General features: G+C 34.6%; 1 protein-coding gene and 1 long non-coding RNA gene across 4 annotated transcripts in view; both read right to left on the bottom strand.

Moving 5' to 3' along the window:
• Positions 1-4,397: 4,397 nt before the first annotated feature.
• LOC126718733 (uncharacterized) overlaps positions 4,398-16,287 on the bottom strand; it is a 68,599-nt gene continuing 56,709 nt past the window's right edge. The window contains exons 6-7 of one of the 2 annotated variants that reach the window (XR_007653036.1): positions 5,872-6,596; positions 4,398-4,524 (exon numbers count right to left, since the gene is read on the bottom strand). Coding sequence is in view for 1 of the 2 variants with exons in the window: in XM_050421062.1 (XP_050277019.1) it covers positions 5,923-6,596 (674 nt within the window). In the remaining variant the exon portion in view is untranslated. Of the gene's footprint in view, positions 4,525-5,647; positions 6,597-16,287 lie in introns of those variants that run through there. The other variant, XM_050421062.1, reaches the window with a different exon arrangement.
• LOC126718735 (uncharacterized) lies at positions 9,834-11,356 on the bottom strand. 2 transcript variants are annotated; one of them, XR_007653038.1, is made up of 4 exons: positions 11,171-11,356; positions 10,819-10,970; positions 10,357-10,437; positions 9,834-10,107 (listed from the first exon to the last, which is right to left on the bottom strand). It is a non-coding gene; the product is annotated as an uncharacterized LOC126718735 (long non-coding RNA). The 2 variants fall into 2 exon arrangements; XR_007653037.1 differs by having other exon boundaries at positions 9,834-10,437.

Below are 16,287 nucleotides of genomic sequence, written 5' to 3'. Positions count from 1 at the left end.
CCTCAGATTTGGTCCAACCAATCTCAACAGCATCCCAAACGGATTCATCAATAGAACACAGAAAAACTCTCATGTGAACCTTCCAAAAAGCATAATTACTACCATCAAAATATGGAGGTGCATTTAGGGATTGAGACCTATCCATCTCAAAAGGGAGTCAAGGATCACACAATGGTAATGAAACCAATAGCAGTGTACCCGCTCTGATACCAAATGAAAGTTCAAAAACGTGTACAAAACACCTTTGAACGTTTAGACCCCCAAATTACAACTTAACCAATTCAAGCAATATGTCAAACAACTAGTGTGCGGAAACTTAACATATGCTATAATACGAAATTGGTTAAAGACTATCTAAGCCATAACAAAGATAAAACCACAGCAGATAATAAAAAGGCAAAGATAGAGAGGAAGGAAGATGCAAACACAAAGACAACACGCGATGTGTTATCGAAAAGGAAACCGAAGCCCTCGGCGTAAAACATCTCCGCCGCCCTCCAAGCGGTAAACAATCCACTAGAAAATACAGTTGGGATACAAGGACAGCAATAGACCCTCCAAGCCTAATCTACCCAGTGCACCTAAGCCCTCCAAGCTTCTTGCTCCAACGAGGTTGCGCCGAACCTTTTTCTTTTCTAGCTTCCCGGATTCCGCTACTAGACCGTAGCATCAACCAATGAAGATTGGTTCCTTCCTAACTGCTTCCCAGAAATCCAAACAACTGTCTCACAGTGATGATGATGGTGAGAACCAGGTTTGGTATAATGCCTCTCAAGGTTTTGACAATGGAGAGGAAGAGAGATGAGGAATTTGAAGAGACTCTAAGGTATAGATTGTGGGTGAAACAATCTGGTTTTTCTTTAGGGTTTCTCTCTCAAAATTCTCTCTGGAAGCTCTCTTTCAATCATGGGTAAAAGGGGTATTTATACTGAAGTGGGAGAGGAATGTGAAACGTTAGGTTTTACAAAACAGGGGTGGCTCGCGGCTTGACTAAGTCGCGAGATCCAATCGCGAGTTAACCGTATGGCCAGTTGTCCTGTTTTGTTCTGTAGTGCTCCAGCTAGCATGACTGTTCATCTTCCAGCATGCTTGGCATGTGTGCTGCTTCTGGCGGCTTGCAGCCGCGAGTCACCCGCGAGTCCCAGCCGCAAGTCTCTGTTTTCTTGCACACTCTTGAGCAATCTTCACTCTATCTTACTCACTACCCTTACAACAAACCCACCTAAATACAGGGTTACTAAATGCTGAATTACAAGCAAATTTGGCACGGAATAAAGCTAATTAGATGGTTGAATAAATTCAACCTTACAGCGAGGATCAATGACCCTTTACTTCAAAGAGATTGAATCCCTAGTGAAGAGGTCAAGGGAACTCCAGGGGACAGTGGATGCATGTTTTGGCACCTCCATATGTTTGAATTGCTGGCTCTATATACGGGGTTTATGAGTACCAATTAAGTCTACTATTTATAGCAAGCTAGTTTCCCATGCATCTTTGCAATTCGTTGCTCTATACTTTGCCTTGAGAGTTGAGAAATCTTAGGGGATAATAAAGCTGTAGGAAGTGAATCTAGACGAAAAAGTGGGCTAAATTGAAGGTTGAGAGAATAATATCAAGATGAGTGGCCATGTGCCCATTGCACCTTTTCACACTCTATCATCATTAGAGCCATTCCTTTCCAGCTTCTTTCATTGATATAAAGCGACTATTGACTGGATTCTAGTATATACGTACACCCCCATTGTGATCACAAAGAGGCTTTCTAATGTGAATCAGTGCTAGCTATTACTAGAAAGTTTTGTCAAGTGGTGCACTAAAACGATAAGGTGTGTACAGGACCACACATATATATTTCATGACAATTCGTCAAGTACTCGAGCTACGGGACGTGAATGTATGTATTGTAATACTAATGTATTGGACTAATATACGTGCTTCAAGCATGTACTATTTTGTACTCCGTATAACATATATATGTTGAAAAATGACAGACCATAGAGATGAAAAGAAAGAACGAGTTTGGGTAAGCCGAAAAGTTCTGGCCACTCAACCGAAATTTTTATTCTCTACTCCTCATGTGACCCATTATTCTGTCCAGGTTCAAAGTTCAATTTTCTGTCCATGTATGTTGATATTTTTTTATCTCTAATGGTCCTCTCGTACCCAAAGGCATCCTTTACTGAATCATGATGAAGATAAAGAACTTTTTCTATAAATAGTAGGTTTGGTTTACATTGCTTTGCCAAGAACAAAAAATAAACCAAAATAAGAGAAAGGAAAGGTCAGTTGTCCCCTAGAGTTCCCTTGACCACTTCTATGGAATTCTAAAGAAACCCTCAATTAAAGGGTACTTCTAACCCACTGAAGTGTTTGGGGGAACTCTGGTTGTCATCTGACATTGATTAGCAAGAGGAGGTCTGGCTTGCACTTAACATATATATATAGTAATCATTTTTCAGGTATGTATATATGGTTCTTTATCTACATTTCACGTTTCACAATTCTTTCTTCAACAAGCTGTAACTCAACCAATACTTCATTCTCTCGTAATAAGAGGATAAAAGGTGAGTTGTAAGTTTAAGACTCATTGGATTCATTTGTAACTTACCAATATAACAAATGTTTCATAATTTCTTCAATAGCTTTTGAAGTTAATTATATTACAAAGAGTGACATGTTGAATATTTTGACATTAGTCACACTAATTGTCATTTAGTATATATTAGTATGTTGTTTCTGGAAACAATGTCTGTGATTTTGAAAATAGTTGAACTTTAAAATTCACTTATATTGCATTTGAATTTAAAGGTTTAAAATTGACGAATTCAAATACTAGTTATTATTATAAATTGTTTGATATAAATTTGATGGAATATAGATTTAAGCTTTAGAATTAATTATGCTCTAATAAAATCATTTATAATGTTATCAGTTGAAATAACATCTCAAATATATATATATATATATATATATATATATTATTTTTTAATATTCTTATAATACGTCACATGGCTAAAAGAGAATTTAAAAAAAAAAAAAGAAAAAAGAAAAGAAAAGGAAAAAGCATATCAAGAGAGGATGCCTATTTGATACGAGTATACGACTAAGTATTTAAGACACAAATTTAATTTATTATATAATATACACAATATTGTTAGCTAAAATTCATCTATGGTCTTGGGAGTGGTAATTTATCGGTGTTGTACATGTATTTGTGTTTTTCAAATTAAAAAATAAACTAATTTTTTATATATATAAATTCTACTTTAGCTAATTTAAATATATATTTGTGTAAAACTCCCTATTGGAGACTTGAACTTCAACCCTTACCCTCCACACCCCACAAACATTTAATACTTGTGAAGTAACCATTGCATCAAGATCTAAAATTTTTTTTGTATCTCCTCCCAATGTAACGCTTTTATTATTGTTATAATAAATTCATCCTAAGGAAATCTGGGAACAATATTTCATTTATGTAATTACATTTTGCAGAGGTATTGCAAGAAGGTTTCAACACTTGGTTCGGTTAAAAATAAGCATGTAATTATAGAAATTTACAGATCATCCATCAAACCATGATAATTGAAAGACTATTCCACTTGCAATAAAGTGAAAACATGCCTTATTTTTTTGTATAAGGGCATCATGTCACAAGTATATTTCTTGAGAGAGAGAGAGAGAGAGAGAGAGAGAGAGAGAGAGGGAGAGAACTCAGTTATTCATTACTTAAATTCATAAGTCTTAACATTTCATGAAGTTTAAAATCCAGGCCCGTCACACTTGGGCATACAGACACACACAAACAGATATAGTTGCTAAACACAGAACACCTTAGAAAAACAGTTGATTTCTCAATCCCACACCCAAGTAAAACAATGAAACACACAGCTATAAAATGTAGAGAAACAACACCTTAGAGAGAAACCACCTTGTGGCTCGACCGAGGCACCTTCCTGAAGTAAGTCCTTACAAGATCAAAGTAGAGCGGAAACTGTGCAATGGCATAGAACGTTATAGGCAAGCATGTCACTCCATACACTGGAAGCGCCTTGTTTTTTAATTTATCTCTAAGCACAAAGAAATGTCCTGCACAAAAAGAGACTAACATCGATGCAATGGACACGAAGAGTGAAGTTAATCCAAGCAGAAGTTTCCTTGGTAGGTCGCTACGGAAATCTTTTTCTTGGTATCTGGAAGTGAGGATAGCAAGAAACAAGAACAAGGCTGTGACAGAGAAGCACAGGGCGACAAGTGAGGTCACAGCAAAGACGTCAAATGCAGGATACGTTTCAAGGTATGGTGAGCCGCTACCCTCCTTGATACCACCTGGGATAGCGGTTGATGTTGCAAAGGCAACAGTGGCAATGAGTGCAGCTACAACTGAGCAGGATTCAGAGGTTTTGCTAAGCCATTCACCTCCCTCTTGGACGAGTTTCTCGTGGTGTTCAGTGAATAACTGTGCCGGAATCTTCTTGTCGTTGTTGGGTTGGTAAAGTATTGTGGCACGGTTCTTTTCACATACTGCATTTATTAAAAATAAAAAATAAAAAAAGATACAGTTTTAGATTGTTTCTAAACAATTTCATAACAAAGTATACTTGCAATGATGAAAAAAGGGTAGCAAATTAAACTTGAAGTGCATTGTCAATCAATGGAATTAAACCCAGTGTTGAACAATTATTTTAAAGCAATTTTGATGAAAAAAAAAAAAAAAAAAAGAAGAGAGAGACAGAGTAAAAAGGGGAGAACATAGAGAAAATCATCTAAAAAATTTATATGATTTGGTAATACCGATTTCCTTCAAATTAGTGCTAAAACATATTTAAAGGAAAACCTTGCCCTATTGAATTTTCTTAATATACCCTTAATTACCATATTGCAAGGGTATGCCCAATCTATTATTTGATTAAGGCATAACAAACTTTAAATAAGCTGCTTAAGGCCCCCTAAACTAGAGATCCCTGTTACTATTGTCATTTCAAAGTACAAGTTATTAACTTTTAATTTCATTTATTTGCATTTTTGTCAAGTACTGTTTGTTAATTAACTTACACCTTTTAATACTTCCAATAAAAACGTTTTGAATTCAAATATCCTCTCTCCATACTATCAAATTATCAATAACAAATATATATATATATATATATATATTTATAGACTTTGCCCTAGCCCATTGAGGGAATATGTTTGACAATGTTCTTCAATTAATTAGTACGCATTACTTATAAATTGGCCTGGCACATATTGAAAACTACCTCCCTCACCTAGATATGGAGTGTTGCATATATGTTAAGAAGAGCTCCACTTTTTATTAAATTAGATGAAGTGGTTCGTAAACTTAATCTGTTGATAAAATAAAGAATGGCAAATTACAACTTATTCACATGTAGTTTGATCGAAATTTAAATTGCCTACTTGTGGTTTGAAATTTAACACTCTACCCACCTGAAGTTTGACCAAAATTTAAATTGTCTATCTATGGTTTGAAATCTCATGATGCAAGTATTCCACTAGGTTATTTTTTATCTTATTTGATCTTATATTTTTATGTTTTTTTATTTTTTTGAGGAGAGAAACATAAAAGTGGAGCAAAATTACTTAGCCCTGTTATAGAACTCTAACTGAACTTATAACCTCAAGTAGATAAAATATAAAATTTCAAACCACAGATAAACAACTTAAATTCCAGTTAAATTAGAGATGAGCAAATTGTAATTTGCCCAATAAAGAAACATGATTCAACTACTTTTAGTAGGCCAGCATTTGCAACGCTATATTTCATGTAAGGTTCAGGGCATGCAGCAGTCAAACGCCTAGGCAAGCTGTTTGATAAAAATCAAGCAGTTCAAGATGGTTTTGAGTTCATACCTCGTACCACTTGATTTCCCATTGCATTTGCAATGCGGCCCCAGGAATTAGCTAGGGCTTATTTATTCCTAGCTTCGCTGCAAGATGCAATGCGTTGTTCCCGTCTTTATCCAATTTTTGCAGCATTGTCTCTGTCAGTAACCCTCTCTTAAGCAATAGCTGATAGATCGTGGGTTGTCTGTTCTCCACTGCCAAGAGTGCTATATTTTTGCCTTCGTCCATCTCATCATGGATCGACATTGAACACTTGCTGAGTATTTCCTCGACTATTTCCGTGATACCATTTCTAGCCGCAGCCAATATGGATGTCTCTTTTTTCATAAGCTCATCCTCTTTAGAGGATGAACTTATCCATAGCTTCGCTGCAAGATGTAATGCGTTGTTCCCGTCTTTATCCAATTTTTGCAGCATTGTCTCTGTAAGTAGCTCTCTCTTAAGCAATAGCTGATGTATCTGGGGTTGCCTATTATCCACTACCAAGAGTGCTATATTTTTGCCTTCGTCCGTATCATCATGGATAGCCATTGGAAACTTGTCTTTAGAGGATGAACCGATGTCCATGTCAATAACTTCGTCCACAGTAGGTTCCTGGAGGAATAGTATCCGCCCAGGGTTCTGCCCTTTTTCCAAAATGTAATAATTTATGGGTAAAGCTTTGATAGTACGTTTTAGGACTCTAAGAGATAAAACGTGCTTCTCTTTTATCTTCTTTAATTCATCTGATCCTATTCATCAAGAAATAATAATAATAATTCATCTGATCCTAATAATCATACAAGGGAATTTATATTATGAGGAGGCAAATGTATTAATATGCATGTTAACATGTGGCTACATGTATATTTTAACTTGTACACTTCATGCACACATCTTCTCTGTATCATATATATCATATTCAAATTGTAAGTACATTAAATTTGCACTGAAATCATGATTTTAATGCAAATTTTGCTTGTATATACGGTTGTGTGTGAAACAAACACCGCTCTTATCAAAATAATACAATAACTCAAAATCAACAGTGCGAACAAATGGTGTACAGAAGACATGAGCACAAGATGTGTATAAATAACATTTCCCAAGTTACAAATGTGGATATATTCAAGAAAGAAAGAAAGAGTACATTATCAAAAATAATAATAATAATAATAATAACAAAAAAAAGAGAGTGAAAACGCAGCTAAAGGCTATAGCTGCGTTTTTATAGCCGCGTTTCCAAACACGGCCTATGCAGCAAGGCTATAGCCCCCTGCGGGGACCTAGAGCTGCATTTTCAAAAACGCAGCCCAAACCGGGGTCTGTAGCTGCGTTTTACATAGCCTAGAGCCGCGTTTTCTCACAACCCCAGATGCGGGACCTATAGCCACATTTTCAATACAAACGCGGCTATAGGTGACACATAGAGCTGCATTTGAAACGCAGCCAAACAGGGTCTATAGCTGCGTTTTTACACAACCTATAAGCTGAGACCTATAGCTGCATTTTTATAAAAAAACGCGGCTATAGACCTGCTTTAGGCTGTAGAAAAACGCAGCTATTGGGTGTAAAAACGCGGCTATAGATAATAATTTTTTTTTCAATTTTTTTTCTTCCTAAACACATTCCTGCCCAAAACAAGATCTGTAATTCCTGCCAACACTCAACAGATGCAACCAATTGGAACCAACAAAACAAATTGCCAAAACTCAACAGTTCCCAACCAATTGCCAAATAACAAAGCAAGTTCATTGCCCAAATTATTACATAAACAAAACAAGTTCCCAACAAAAGATTTTTACATCACAAAATGCATATCCGTCAAGGATTTTTTACATCACAAAAATTGTTAGCAAGCATCATGGTACTTGATCAATCAGTCCAATGCCCGTAGCTACATATATATATATATATATATATATATATATACCTGTGACAATGAGAACACCAGAAATTGGGTTGAATTGGGCTTGCAAAAATCCCTAAGATTGGAACACTTGAAAGACTTAGTAACATGAGAGAAAGACTAGCTGTAGTTCAACTATTTGTTAATAATTTAACAAGAGTAGTATAGTAACATAATTAGTCAATTTATCAGAGTTAAAACTTAGAGAGCAGAAAAAAATCTAGTCAAAACTTCCAATTCAATCAAGTTCAGCAATACATTAATGAAATGAAACTGTATGTGCCCTAACTTTCAACTAGAGACTAGTGGTCTAGTATTCATTTTATTTATAATAAAAAGGTAGCAAAAACAGTTTAAATTTCAGGTTTGGACTATATTAATTGACAGTTTAAATTTCATGTTTGGACACAATGACGAGTTTTAACTTTTTAAAATTTTTACAATTAGAGGACATAGAGAATAAAAGAAGTGTTCATGTACTTACCGTTGCTTCTGTGGAAGGTACTTTTCCAAATCAACAACCAGCTGATTGATATATACCAACAGAAGAACCCCAAAAACTACTGAACCTGATATAATCACCACGGTTTGTTGGTCCTTGTTCTTCGATTCTATAAGCATCCACAAACCAAAATTATAAAACAATAATAATAACAATAACAATAATAATAATAATAATAATAATAATAATAATAATAGCATTAAATAATTAATTAATATATATTTATTGGGCTAGCATACTTGTCCAGACGTATAGTTAATTGACATCTAAATTTATAATAAAAAAAATCCCACTTAACTGTACTGTTTTATGCCTCAAAATATATTGAATTGAACTTGTCCCTGAGACTTGAGAGTTGAGACTTTGAAGTTTGAACACCAATTGCATGTTGCTTATTTCACATATAGATGAGAGAGATAGAGAGGGAAGAAGCAAAAAAAAAAACTATATAAAAATGTTAAACAAAAAGGTGATCCAACATACCATCTCTTGCATTTGATGGTTTGGTGGACTTAGTGTTTTGGTCTAATCGTGATATCTTCTTGTTGAAAACTTGTTAGAGAGACAATTATTATTAACAAGAATTTAAACTTTAAAGGTTCTCCACGACGCTCCCCACCCCACTTTTATTTTCTTAAAGAGAAAAGGTTCACATATATCATATGTACTGTATGTGGGACCTACACAATGTGAGTGTGATAGTGAATGGTCTTACCAGAGTAGCAGTGTAGAACAAGGCAATTGATTCTTCAATTTTTCATTTTATTTAATTAAACGCATGCTTGACCAGGTTGAGATTTAATTGGTTTGGTCGAAGTAAACCTGCAATGGGAATATGGATTATGTTTTAGTACTAGGAGGCTACTGGCTAATAAGGGCTAAGGAATGGCATCATTAATATTGCTGTGATATCGTACTGATAATTTCTATTTGATGAAACCTATATCACTAGGTTTTAATGCTAATTAGTTGCTGACAAATACTATTAGATTTTCTTTTGAGTAATCTCATTAATTCATTAGATTTTCTTTTGCAACCTACCCCAATTAAATTTCACTAAACAATCAAAGACCCCAGAAGAAGATATCCCCAAGTTGATGTCATCTTCAATTTGGAACACCCCTTACTAACTTATTAATTATTGCTGGGTGGGAAAAAAATAGTTAAGAAGGAAACCTCCAAAATGGAGAATTGATCTGCTCCAACCCCAAAATATTAGAATGCCAAAAAATTTGAACTTTTATGAATGAAGTGCAAGTCCGTCCACTAGAATGAAGGGCATTCTGCCAATTTCAATGGCAAAATGTACAATGGCCATGCTTATAGGGTACTGATATGTCAAACAGTTTCTAGGACTCAAAAACACAAATTCCAATGACCAAATTAGAAACTAACAAAAACAAAGGACTTACTTTCAATCACAGGATTTGAAAATAGCAAAAAATCTTCTTCCAGTCCAATCACAAATATCTTTTGTGTTCTACAGTAGTCAAGAATAATAAGATCCTTCCAAAGTTGTACCTGCTTCTCACGGGTGTCGCTTGGGCAATGCATTTTTCATGTAAAGACTTTGAAGCAAATTGGAAATAAGATGTGAGACAAAATGGCGAAAAAAATATTTTTCCCAAGTTTGTAACAGCAAGCAATGGGAACATAACACAATGTACAAAGAAATTCCACTAAAACTGTGTATGCTTCCAGCCACAGGAAAAAATTTGATGTTAAGCTGTAGACCATTAACCTATGGTAGAAAATAAGATCATAATAAAGAAAAAATGTTCTTTATAAAGGTTTTGAATAGGCTCAGATATTTACGCCTAGTCTTGTTTTGTGCTTCCAATTTGTTCTGCATCTAGGATCAAACCAAGTGAGAAATCATCATAATACAAGAAAAACAAAGAAGAAGAGGAAAGGAATTCACATTTGAATAACCCTCTTCCAGCTATTCAAAGTTTATTGAAGGAAATAGGGATATATGCATCTTTCATTTTAATTACTTTTTTCCTTTTGGGTCCTTCTTAATGTGTGAATCAAATATATGGAATGAAATTTTATTCAAAATATTCAATAACCTTTGATTATAGAGAGTGTAGCCAAGTACCTTTCGTACTCCACCATCCAAAATCCTAAAAGTATTCAGGCGGGGCATATTGCCACTCCATAGGTTCACCCACTATATAAACTGTTGACAGAACACAAGTCATCGAAATAAATAATGTTAATAATAATAGAACTTTGAAACAATTCCAACAGTTTGGTTGCTTTGAAATCAATCAAATTGGCCAAGATTCTATAAATCTCAGAATTTTTATTATTATTATTAGAAAACTTTAGAAAGCCAAAAGCTTTGCTAAAGTGAGCCCCATTCAATTATATACACTGGTTCCTATATTTTTGAAATCCAAAAGAAATAATTCATTCTTTTTTCAAAAAATTGTATTGAAATCAATAAATGATAGAGAATAGAATTCTAAAAAGTTCACGTACTTTCATTTTCAATTGTTTTCTCAGCTAGCAAACAAAAATTCAATACAAAAAATATATATATATATAGAATGCGTACCCTCAGTGATATGTGCGATCTTGTCCCAATCCTGACCGATTTCCTTTTCGCATCTTCTCTGGAACTCGAGACAACGCCTAATCTCCAGTATTTGTAAAGACAAGAGATCGTGCTTATCTCATCAAGCAGTGATTTCAGACCTATTTTTGTTTCTAACGAAGAAACAAACATCAAACGGTCGAAACCATTTAAAACAAAAAAAAACAAAAAACAAAAACCCCAGAAAAATATAGAAAGAATCTTCAAACTCTAGAATAAGCAAAGAGAAAAACGATTCCTACAAGTAGAGAGAGAGAGAGAGAGGATCTATGAGAGAGAAAGAGAGAGAGAGAGAGAGAGAGAGAGAGCTTACCGATTGATGAGGGAGGCGTGAGGTTGAGAGCACGACGGCGAGATTAGGGATCAGGAGCTAGGTTGAGAGTGAGCTAGGTTGAAATGGGTTCAATTGTGTTTTTCAATTTAGGGTTTTTTCCAATTTATAGCAAGCCTAGAGCTACGTTTGCTAAAACGCAGCTTAAACATATCTGGAGCTGCGTTTACCCAAACGCAACTCTAAAAATGTTAAGCTGCGTTTATTAAACGCAGCTTCAGACATTTGAAGCTGCATTTAATCAAACGCAGCTCCATATCAGTTTAAGCTGCGTTTTTTAAACGCAGCTCTGGGACATATTGAAAAAAAAAAAAAATATCTTAGGATGGCTCTAAAGCTGCGTTTTTTAAAACGCAGCTTCATTCCTACCCACCTAAACGCAGCTCCAACATCAAAAAACGCAGCTTCAGAGCTGGTTTATAGCCGGGTTTAATGAACGCAGCTACATGACCAGTGATAGAGCTGCGTTTTACAAAAACGCAGCTCAAACAGCACCCTGAAGCTACGTTTTTATAAAACGCAACTCCAAAGCGCTTTTTTGGTAGTGAATTTTAGCTTGGGATCCTTTACAAAACAAAATCAGTTCATTATAATGCGCAAATAATTAAGGCTGCGACATGTGACATGTCTAACTTTTAGCATTAGGTATATAAAGAATGATGCAATGGTTGTCAAAATGAAACATGATACGTCTGCTTCAAGAATAAATTCTTTGATTTATTAAAAGAATTCTAAAACCCAAAGGAAGGATAGAAAACCTCTATTAGAGCATCAGCATCAATTGTGCTAAGAAATTACTTTATCCATTTTAACATACTATTTTACAATTTACCTACATTAGATGTTCTATTTTTTCATCCAACACATTAAAATAATATGTACAACACATAAAATAACCTAAAAAAACTCATACAAATAAAATAAATAAATAAATTCAAAACCCAAAGCCAACACCGATGCCACTACCCACAGCCCATCCTCTAGATCGGAACCCCACCACCACCCATAAACCACCCACCAAATTGGAAACCCACCACCACCCACAGCCCAACACTACCACAAACCCACCACCACCCAAAATCAACCAATTACCACCGACCACTGTAACCAAAACCCAGAATCAATCCAACCACTACCCACCATGGTAACCATAACCACTAAAATCAGCCCACAACCCCCCAAAATCAGTCACCATAACCATCAAAATCAACCCACAACTACAAAAGAAAACCCACGAAAAAAGGAAGCAAGTGAGATGGCAACATTGCTGAGGAGGAGGGCGATTGGCAGTGTGACTGAGGAGGAGGGTCAAATCGGCAACTTATGGCTGAGGAAGATGGTGAGATCGGCGGCATGATGTAGCAAATCAGCGGCGGAGGGTGGTAGATCAGTGGTGGCTAAGGAAGAGAGGAAGATAGTAAGAGAGAAGAGTGAAAAACAACACAGAGAGAGAGAGAAAGAGAGAGAGAGAGAGAGAGAAGTTTAATAAATAATTATAGCATTTTTGTCCATACAATTTCATTAATAGGATTGTACTCTAGCAAATGCCAAAATTATTTGGCATTTGACACATCTCATAAGGCATGTTTTTTGGTATTTGGTGTGTCAAATGCCAAATATTTGGCACTTAGCACACTTGATACTAATGCTCTTAAGGGTTCATTTTGTTGCAAATGATAATTTCTGGGAAGCCAAACCCAAAACTCGATGTTGGGCTTAGATTATAACCCAAATGCTATCGATGAATTGTGATAGACCCATTTTAGCTCTAGGTCTAGAGATTACACCTAGCAAGAATTATAATGAGGTTTCAAAAGTAACTCCTGCAATGATGTCAACCCAATTGATGACCCCCTACAACAAGTACTTGAATAATAGTCCAACAACGAAACAAGATAAGCGTCCAACGACTAGTTATTAAACAAGCTAAGGGATGTGTTCACATTGGAAAAATCTTGTGTTTCCTCCTCTATTATCAAGTCAAAATGAGGAGAGAATTCCATAGTTAAAAAAAAAAAAAAAAAAAAAAAAAAAAAAAAAAAACCTTCAATGGAAAAGTAATAAACAAATACTAATGATTTCGTCTAAATGATTACAAGTAAAAGAGGAATACTTACGCTCTGTTTGTTTTAATGAAAAATTATGTAAAGATAGTTTTCCATGTTTTCCAATATTTGGTAGCATTAGAAAAAATGAGTCAAAGGAAAACTATCTTTGGTTAATATAAAAAAGAATGACTTATTTTTAGAGATTGTTTTCTACTAATTTTTTTTTTTGGAAAACAACTCTATCTCACAGTATGCTAAACAAGAGAAGTTAAAAAATTATATTTCAACTCATTTAAGGTTACTATCAAACAAAGGAAAATAAAATAGTTTTATAGAAAACTTTTTTTGAAAAATGACTAATTTTCTAGAAAACATTATTGCCGAAGCAAACAAAGCATGGAGAGAGAGAGGTAATTCAAACTAGATCTCTTTGTACCATGTCATACTCAAAATGATGAATATATAATAAATGATGGGAGTTGCTTTGTGCAGATGGATGGGTAAATATGTATAAATTTGAAAGAGGGGTGATGCTGTTTAACTAATTTCGGCCATGGCTTTTAAGGCCCTTTATGATGCTGGAATTTTCAGAGAGAATGGAGGAGAATGCTTGTGGACAAGTGTATGGAAATATTTACGAAGGGGTATATGAACAAAGAGACTAATTTATGAAGCAGTAATGAAGATAGAATTTGGTATAGTTGAGTTGATGATTGAGGAGTAAATAGTGGCTTCCTTTTATAGTGGAGTTTTAAGGAGTAATTAGCAAAATCAAGGTTAGCAAGAAAATCTCAAAATTTCTATCATAGGAAAGTTTGTGCTATCTGTTTTACATCATTGCTTTTGAGTTTTGATCAAGCTATATTTCAGAAAAGTTATCCACATTGTTTCCAGAATTCCTATTGGCACAAATATTCCTTAGACCAATAGCACCTTGCTAGCAAGGATATGAGGATATCTGTGAATACTTGTTGCATGCTAAGTAGTACTTGCTAGGTGTCACATTGATAACGAAGGAATGTCCTTTCTAAGGACTTCTTCTTTGTGATCTCTATTGTTGAAACCGCCACTGTCTCGTTCCTTAGCCTCCAAATAAGTGAAATGACAAGGGTATGATACTAACTAACATAGTTGGTCACCACAAGAAACAAAATACATTTTTTTAAAGAATAAACTCTTGAATCAACGACAGGGCTCCTTGAATCCAAAAGGAAAAATATAGAACTTACAAAGGGGAAAATTTTTCTATACTGTGAAATTTTTATTAGTCAATAATCTTAATACCATGGGCTACAACTACTTTATAGTAAAGAAATTGCAGAGCAGCTAAGAGATCCTAGAAACACCATATTTGTGTTAACCATTAATTTAGAAAATAAGAAAAAATCAACATAAAATATTCTTAAATAGATTCTAATTAATACTCTGTTAGGTTCTAAGGATTTAGGATCTAAATGTTTTAGAACTTCAATATGTAATGTTGGCAAACCATGATAAAAAATTAGAGTCTAGATTTAGGCTACTCAAAGTATGTTTATTGTGAAGTTGAAATCGAGTAATTGCAGAAAATTACTATTCACAATTACAAGGCTCGATCGATTGAAAATTAGACTCGATCGATCAAAGCTTGTGCATAACGTTTTTTCTGCGAAATTTTCCAACTCAGCCCAAGCCCATTAAATGTGTAGGGTTTTTTGTTTTGCCTAAAGTATAAAAGAAAAAACCCTAGCCACGTTTTCAGGCTATGTGTGTGAATCTTTTGTGAGATTTAGAGTTGTTTGCCTTCATACACACTTAGGGTTATCAAGATCAAGATTGATGTCGAGAACTTGGTAATCGCTTCAGTTGCTGCATAAAGAGCTTAAAGAAAAACACAAGTGGGAGTACTTGTGGTTGCTGTGAATCCAAGAAAGAAATAGTCCATGAACTCGGAGCTGTCACATAGTCGTGGTAATAAGTTTTCTACTCGAGGTAGCAATAGAATGTTAGTGTTCTAAGTTGCTATTGTAAATCTTCAACTCTTTCATAGTGGATCTGTTTTACCTTAAGGATAGCTAGATTAAATCCTCCCCAGGTTTTTTACCGGTTTGGTTTTCTTGGGTTATCATATCGTTGTGTTCTTTATTTTCCGCATTGTTTACATGATATGATTTACTTGTGTTAACCTAGATTTGAATAATTTACCTAAGTAATCACTTGGCTAAATAATTAGGCTAATCAACTTGCGTTTTAAGGGACTCTACCACATATAAGGACTTAATTTTGACTAAAATACTCCTAAAGATTTGTAAAGGAGGAAATAAAGTTATATTCTAGACAATCCCAAAAATTACAAACAAATAATCAAAAACAAAACATGGTTAGTACAAGACCTGCATTATCGAGTCACGTGCCTAGCTAGCTTCCAAAGAATAAATCAATGAAATGGTAGAGGAGATCTAAAAAGTGGCCGGTGGCTAGCTGTATAGAGCTTAAGCAGCGAAGCCTACACACACCAACATATGTTTTATTTACATGATTTTTTTTTCCTCTCTCTCTTAACTTTGCATGGACATCTTCAAATTAGAATATTTGTTTTTAGCCAAAGTGAGACCAATATAGATTCTTCATGTTAATGACTATAAAGAATAAATTAAATCATAAAAGAATATATATATATATATATATATATATATAAACGATACACTGTTATTAACCACCATTAAAATATTTATTTTTCTGATTTAAACAATGGTCATGTTAACGGGTGCACTTAGGACAATTGTTAATAAATTATATTAAGAAAGTTCTAACACCACTTTTTTAGGAAATATAAAAAGATGTCAACACAATTAATTGCTTTTCATTTTATCATAAAAATATTTCTAAAAATAGTTGCTAAACTAATGCCCTTAGGACATTCGTTAATATTTCCCTTTAAACAAAAAGGTCTACAATACAGTATTACTCCTTTGGTCATGCATCATATAAGAAGGTCATTGCCATTGAGGACATAAACCTATAATAACGGTGTATTTGGATACCGTTTTATTTTGCTGAAAACTGAAAACT

Source organism: Quercus robur, chromosome 3 (genome assembly GCF_932294415.1).
Source record: "Quercus robur chromosome 3, dhQueRobu3.1, whole genome shotgun sequence".
Classification (NCBI taxonomy): domain Eukaryota; kingdom Viridiplantae; phylum Streptophyta; class Magnoliopsida; order Fagales; family Fagaceae; genus Quercus; species Quercus robur.
This window is presented reverse-complemented; position numbering and strand designations above follow the sequence as displayed.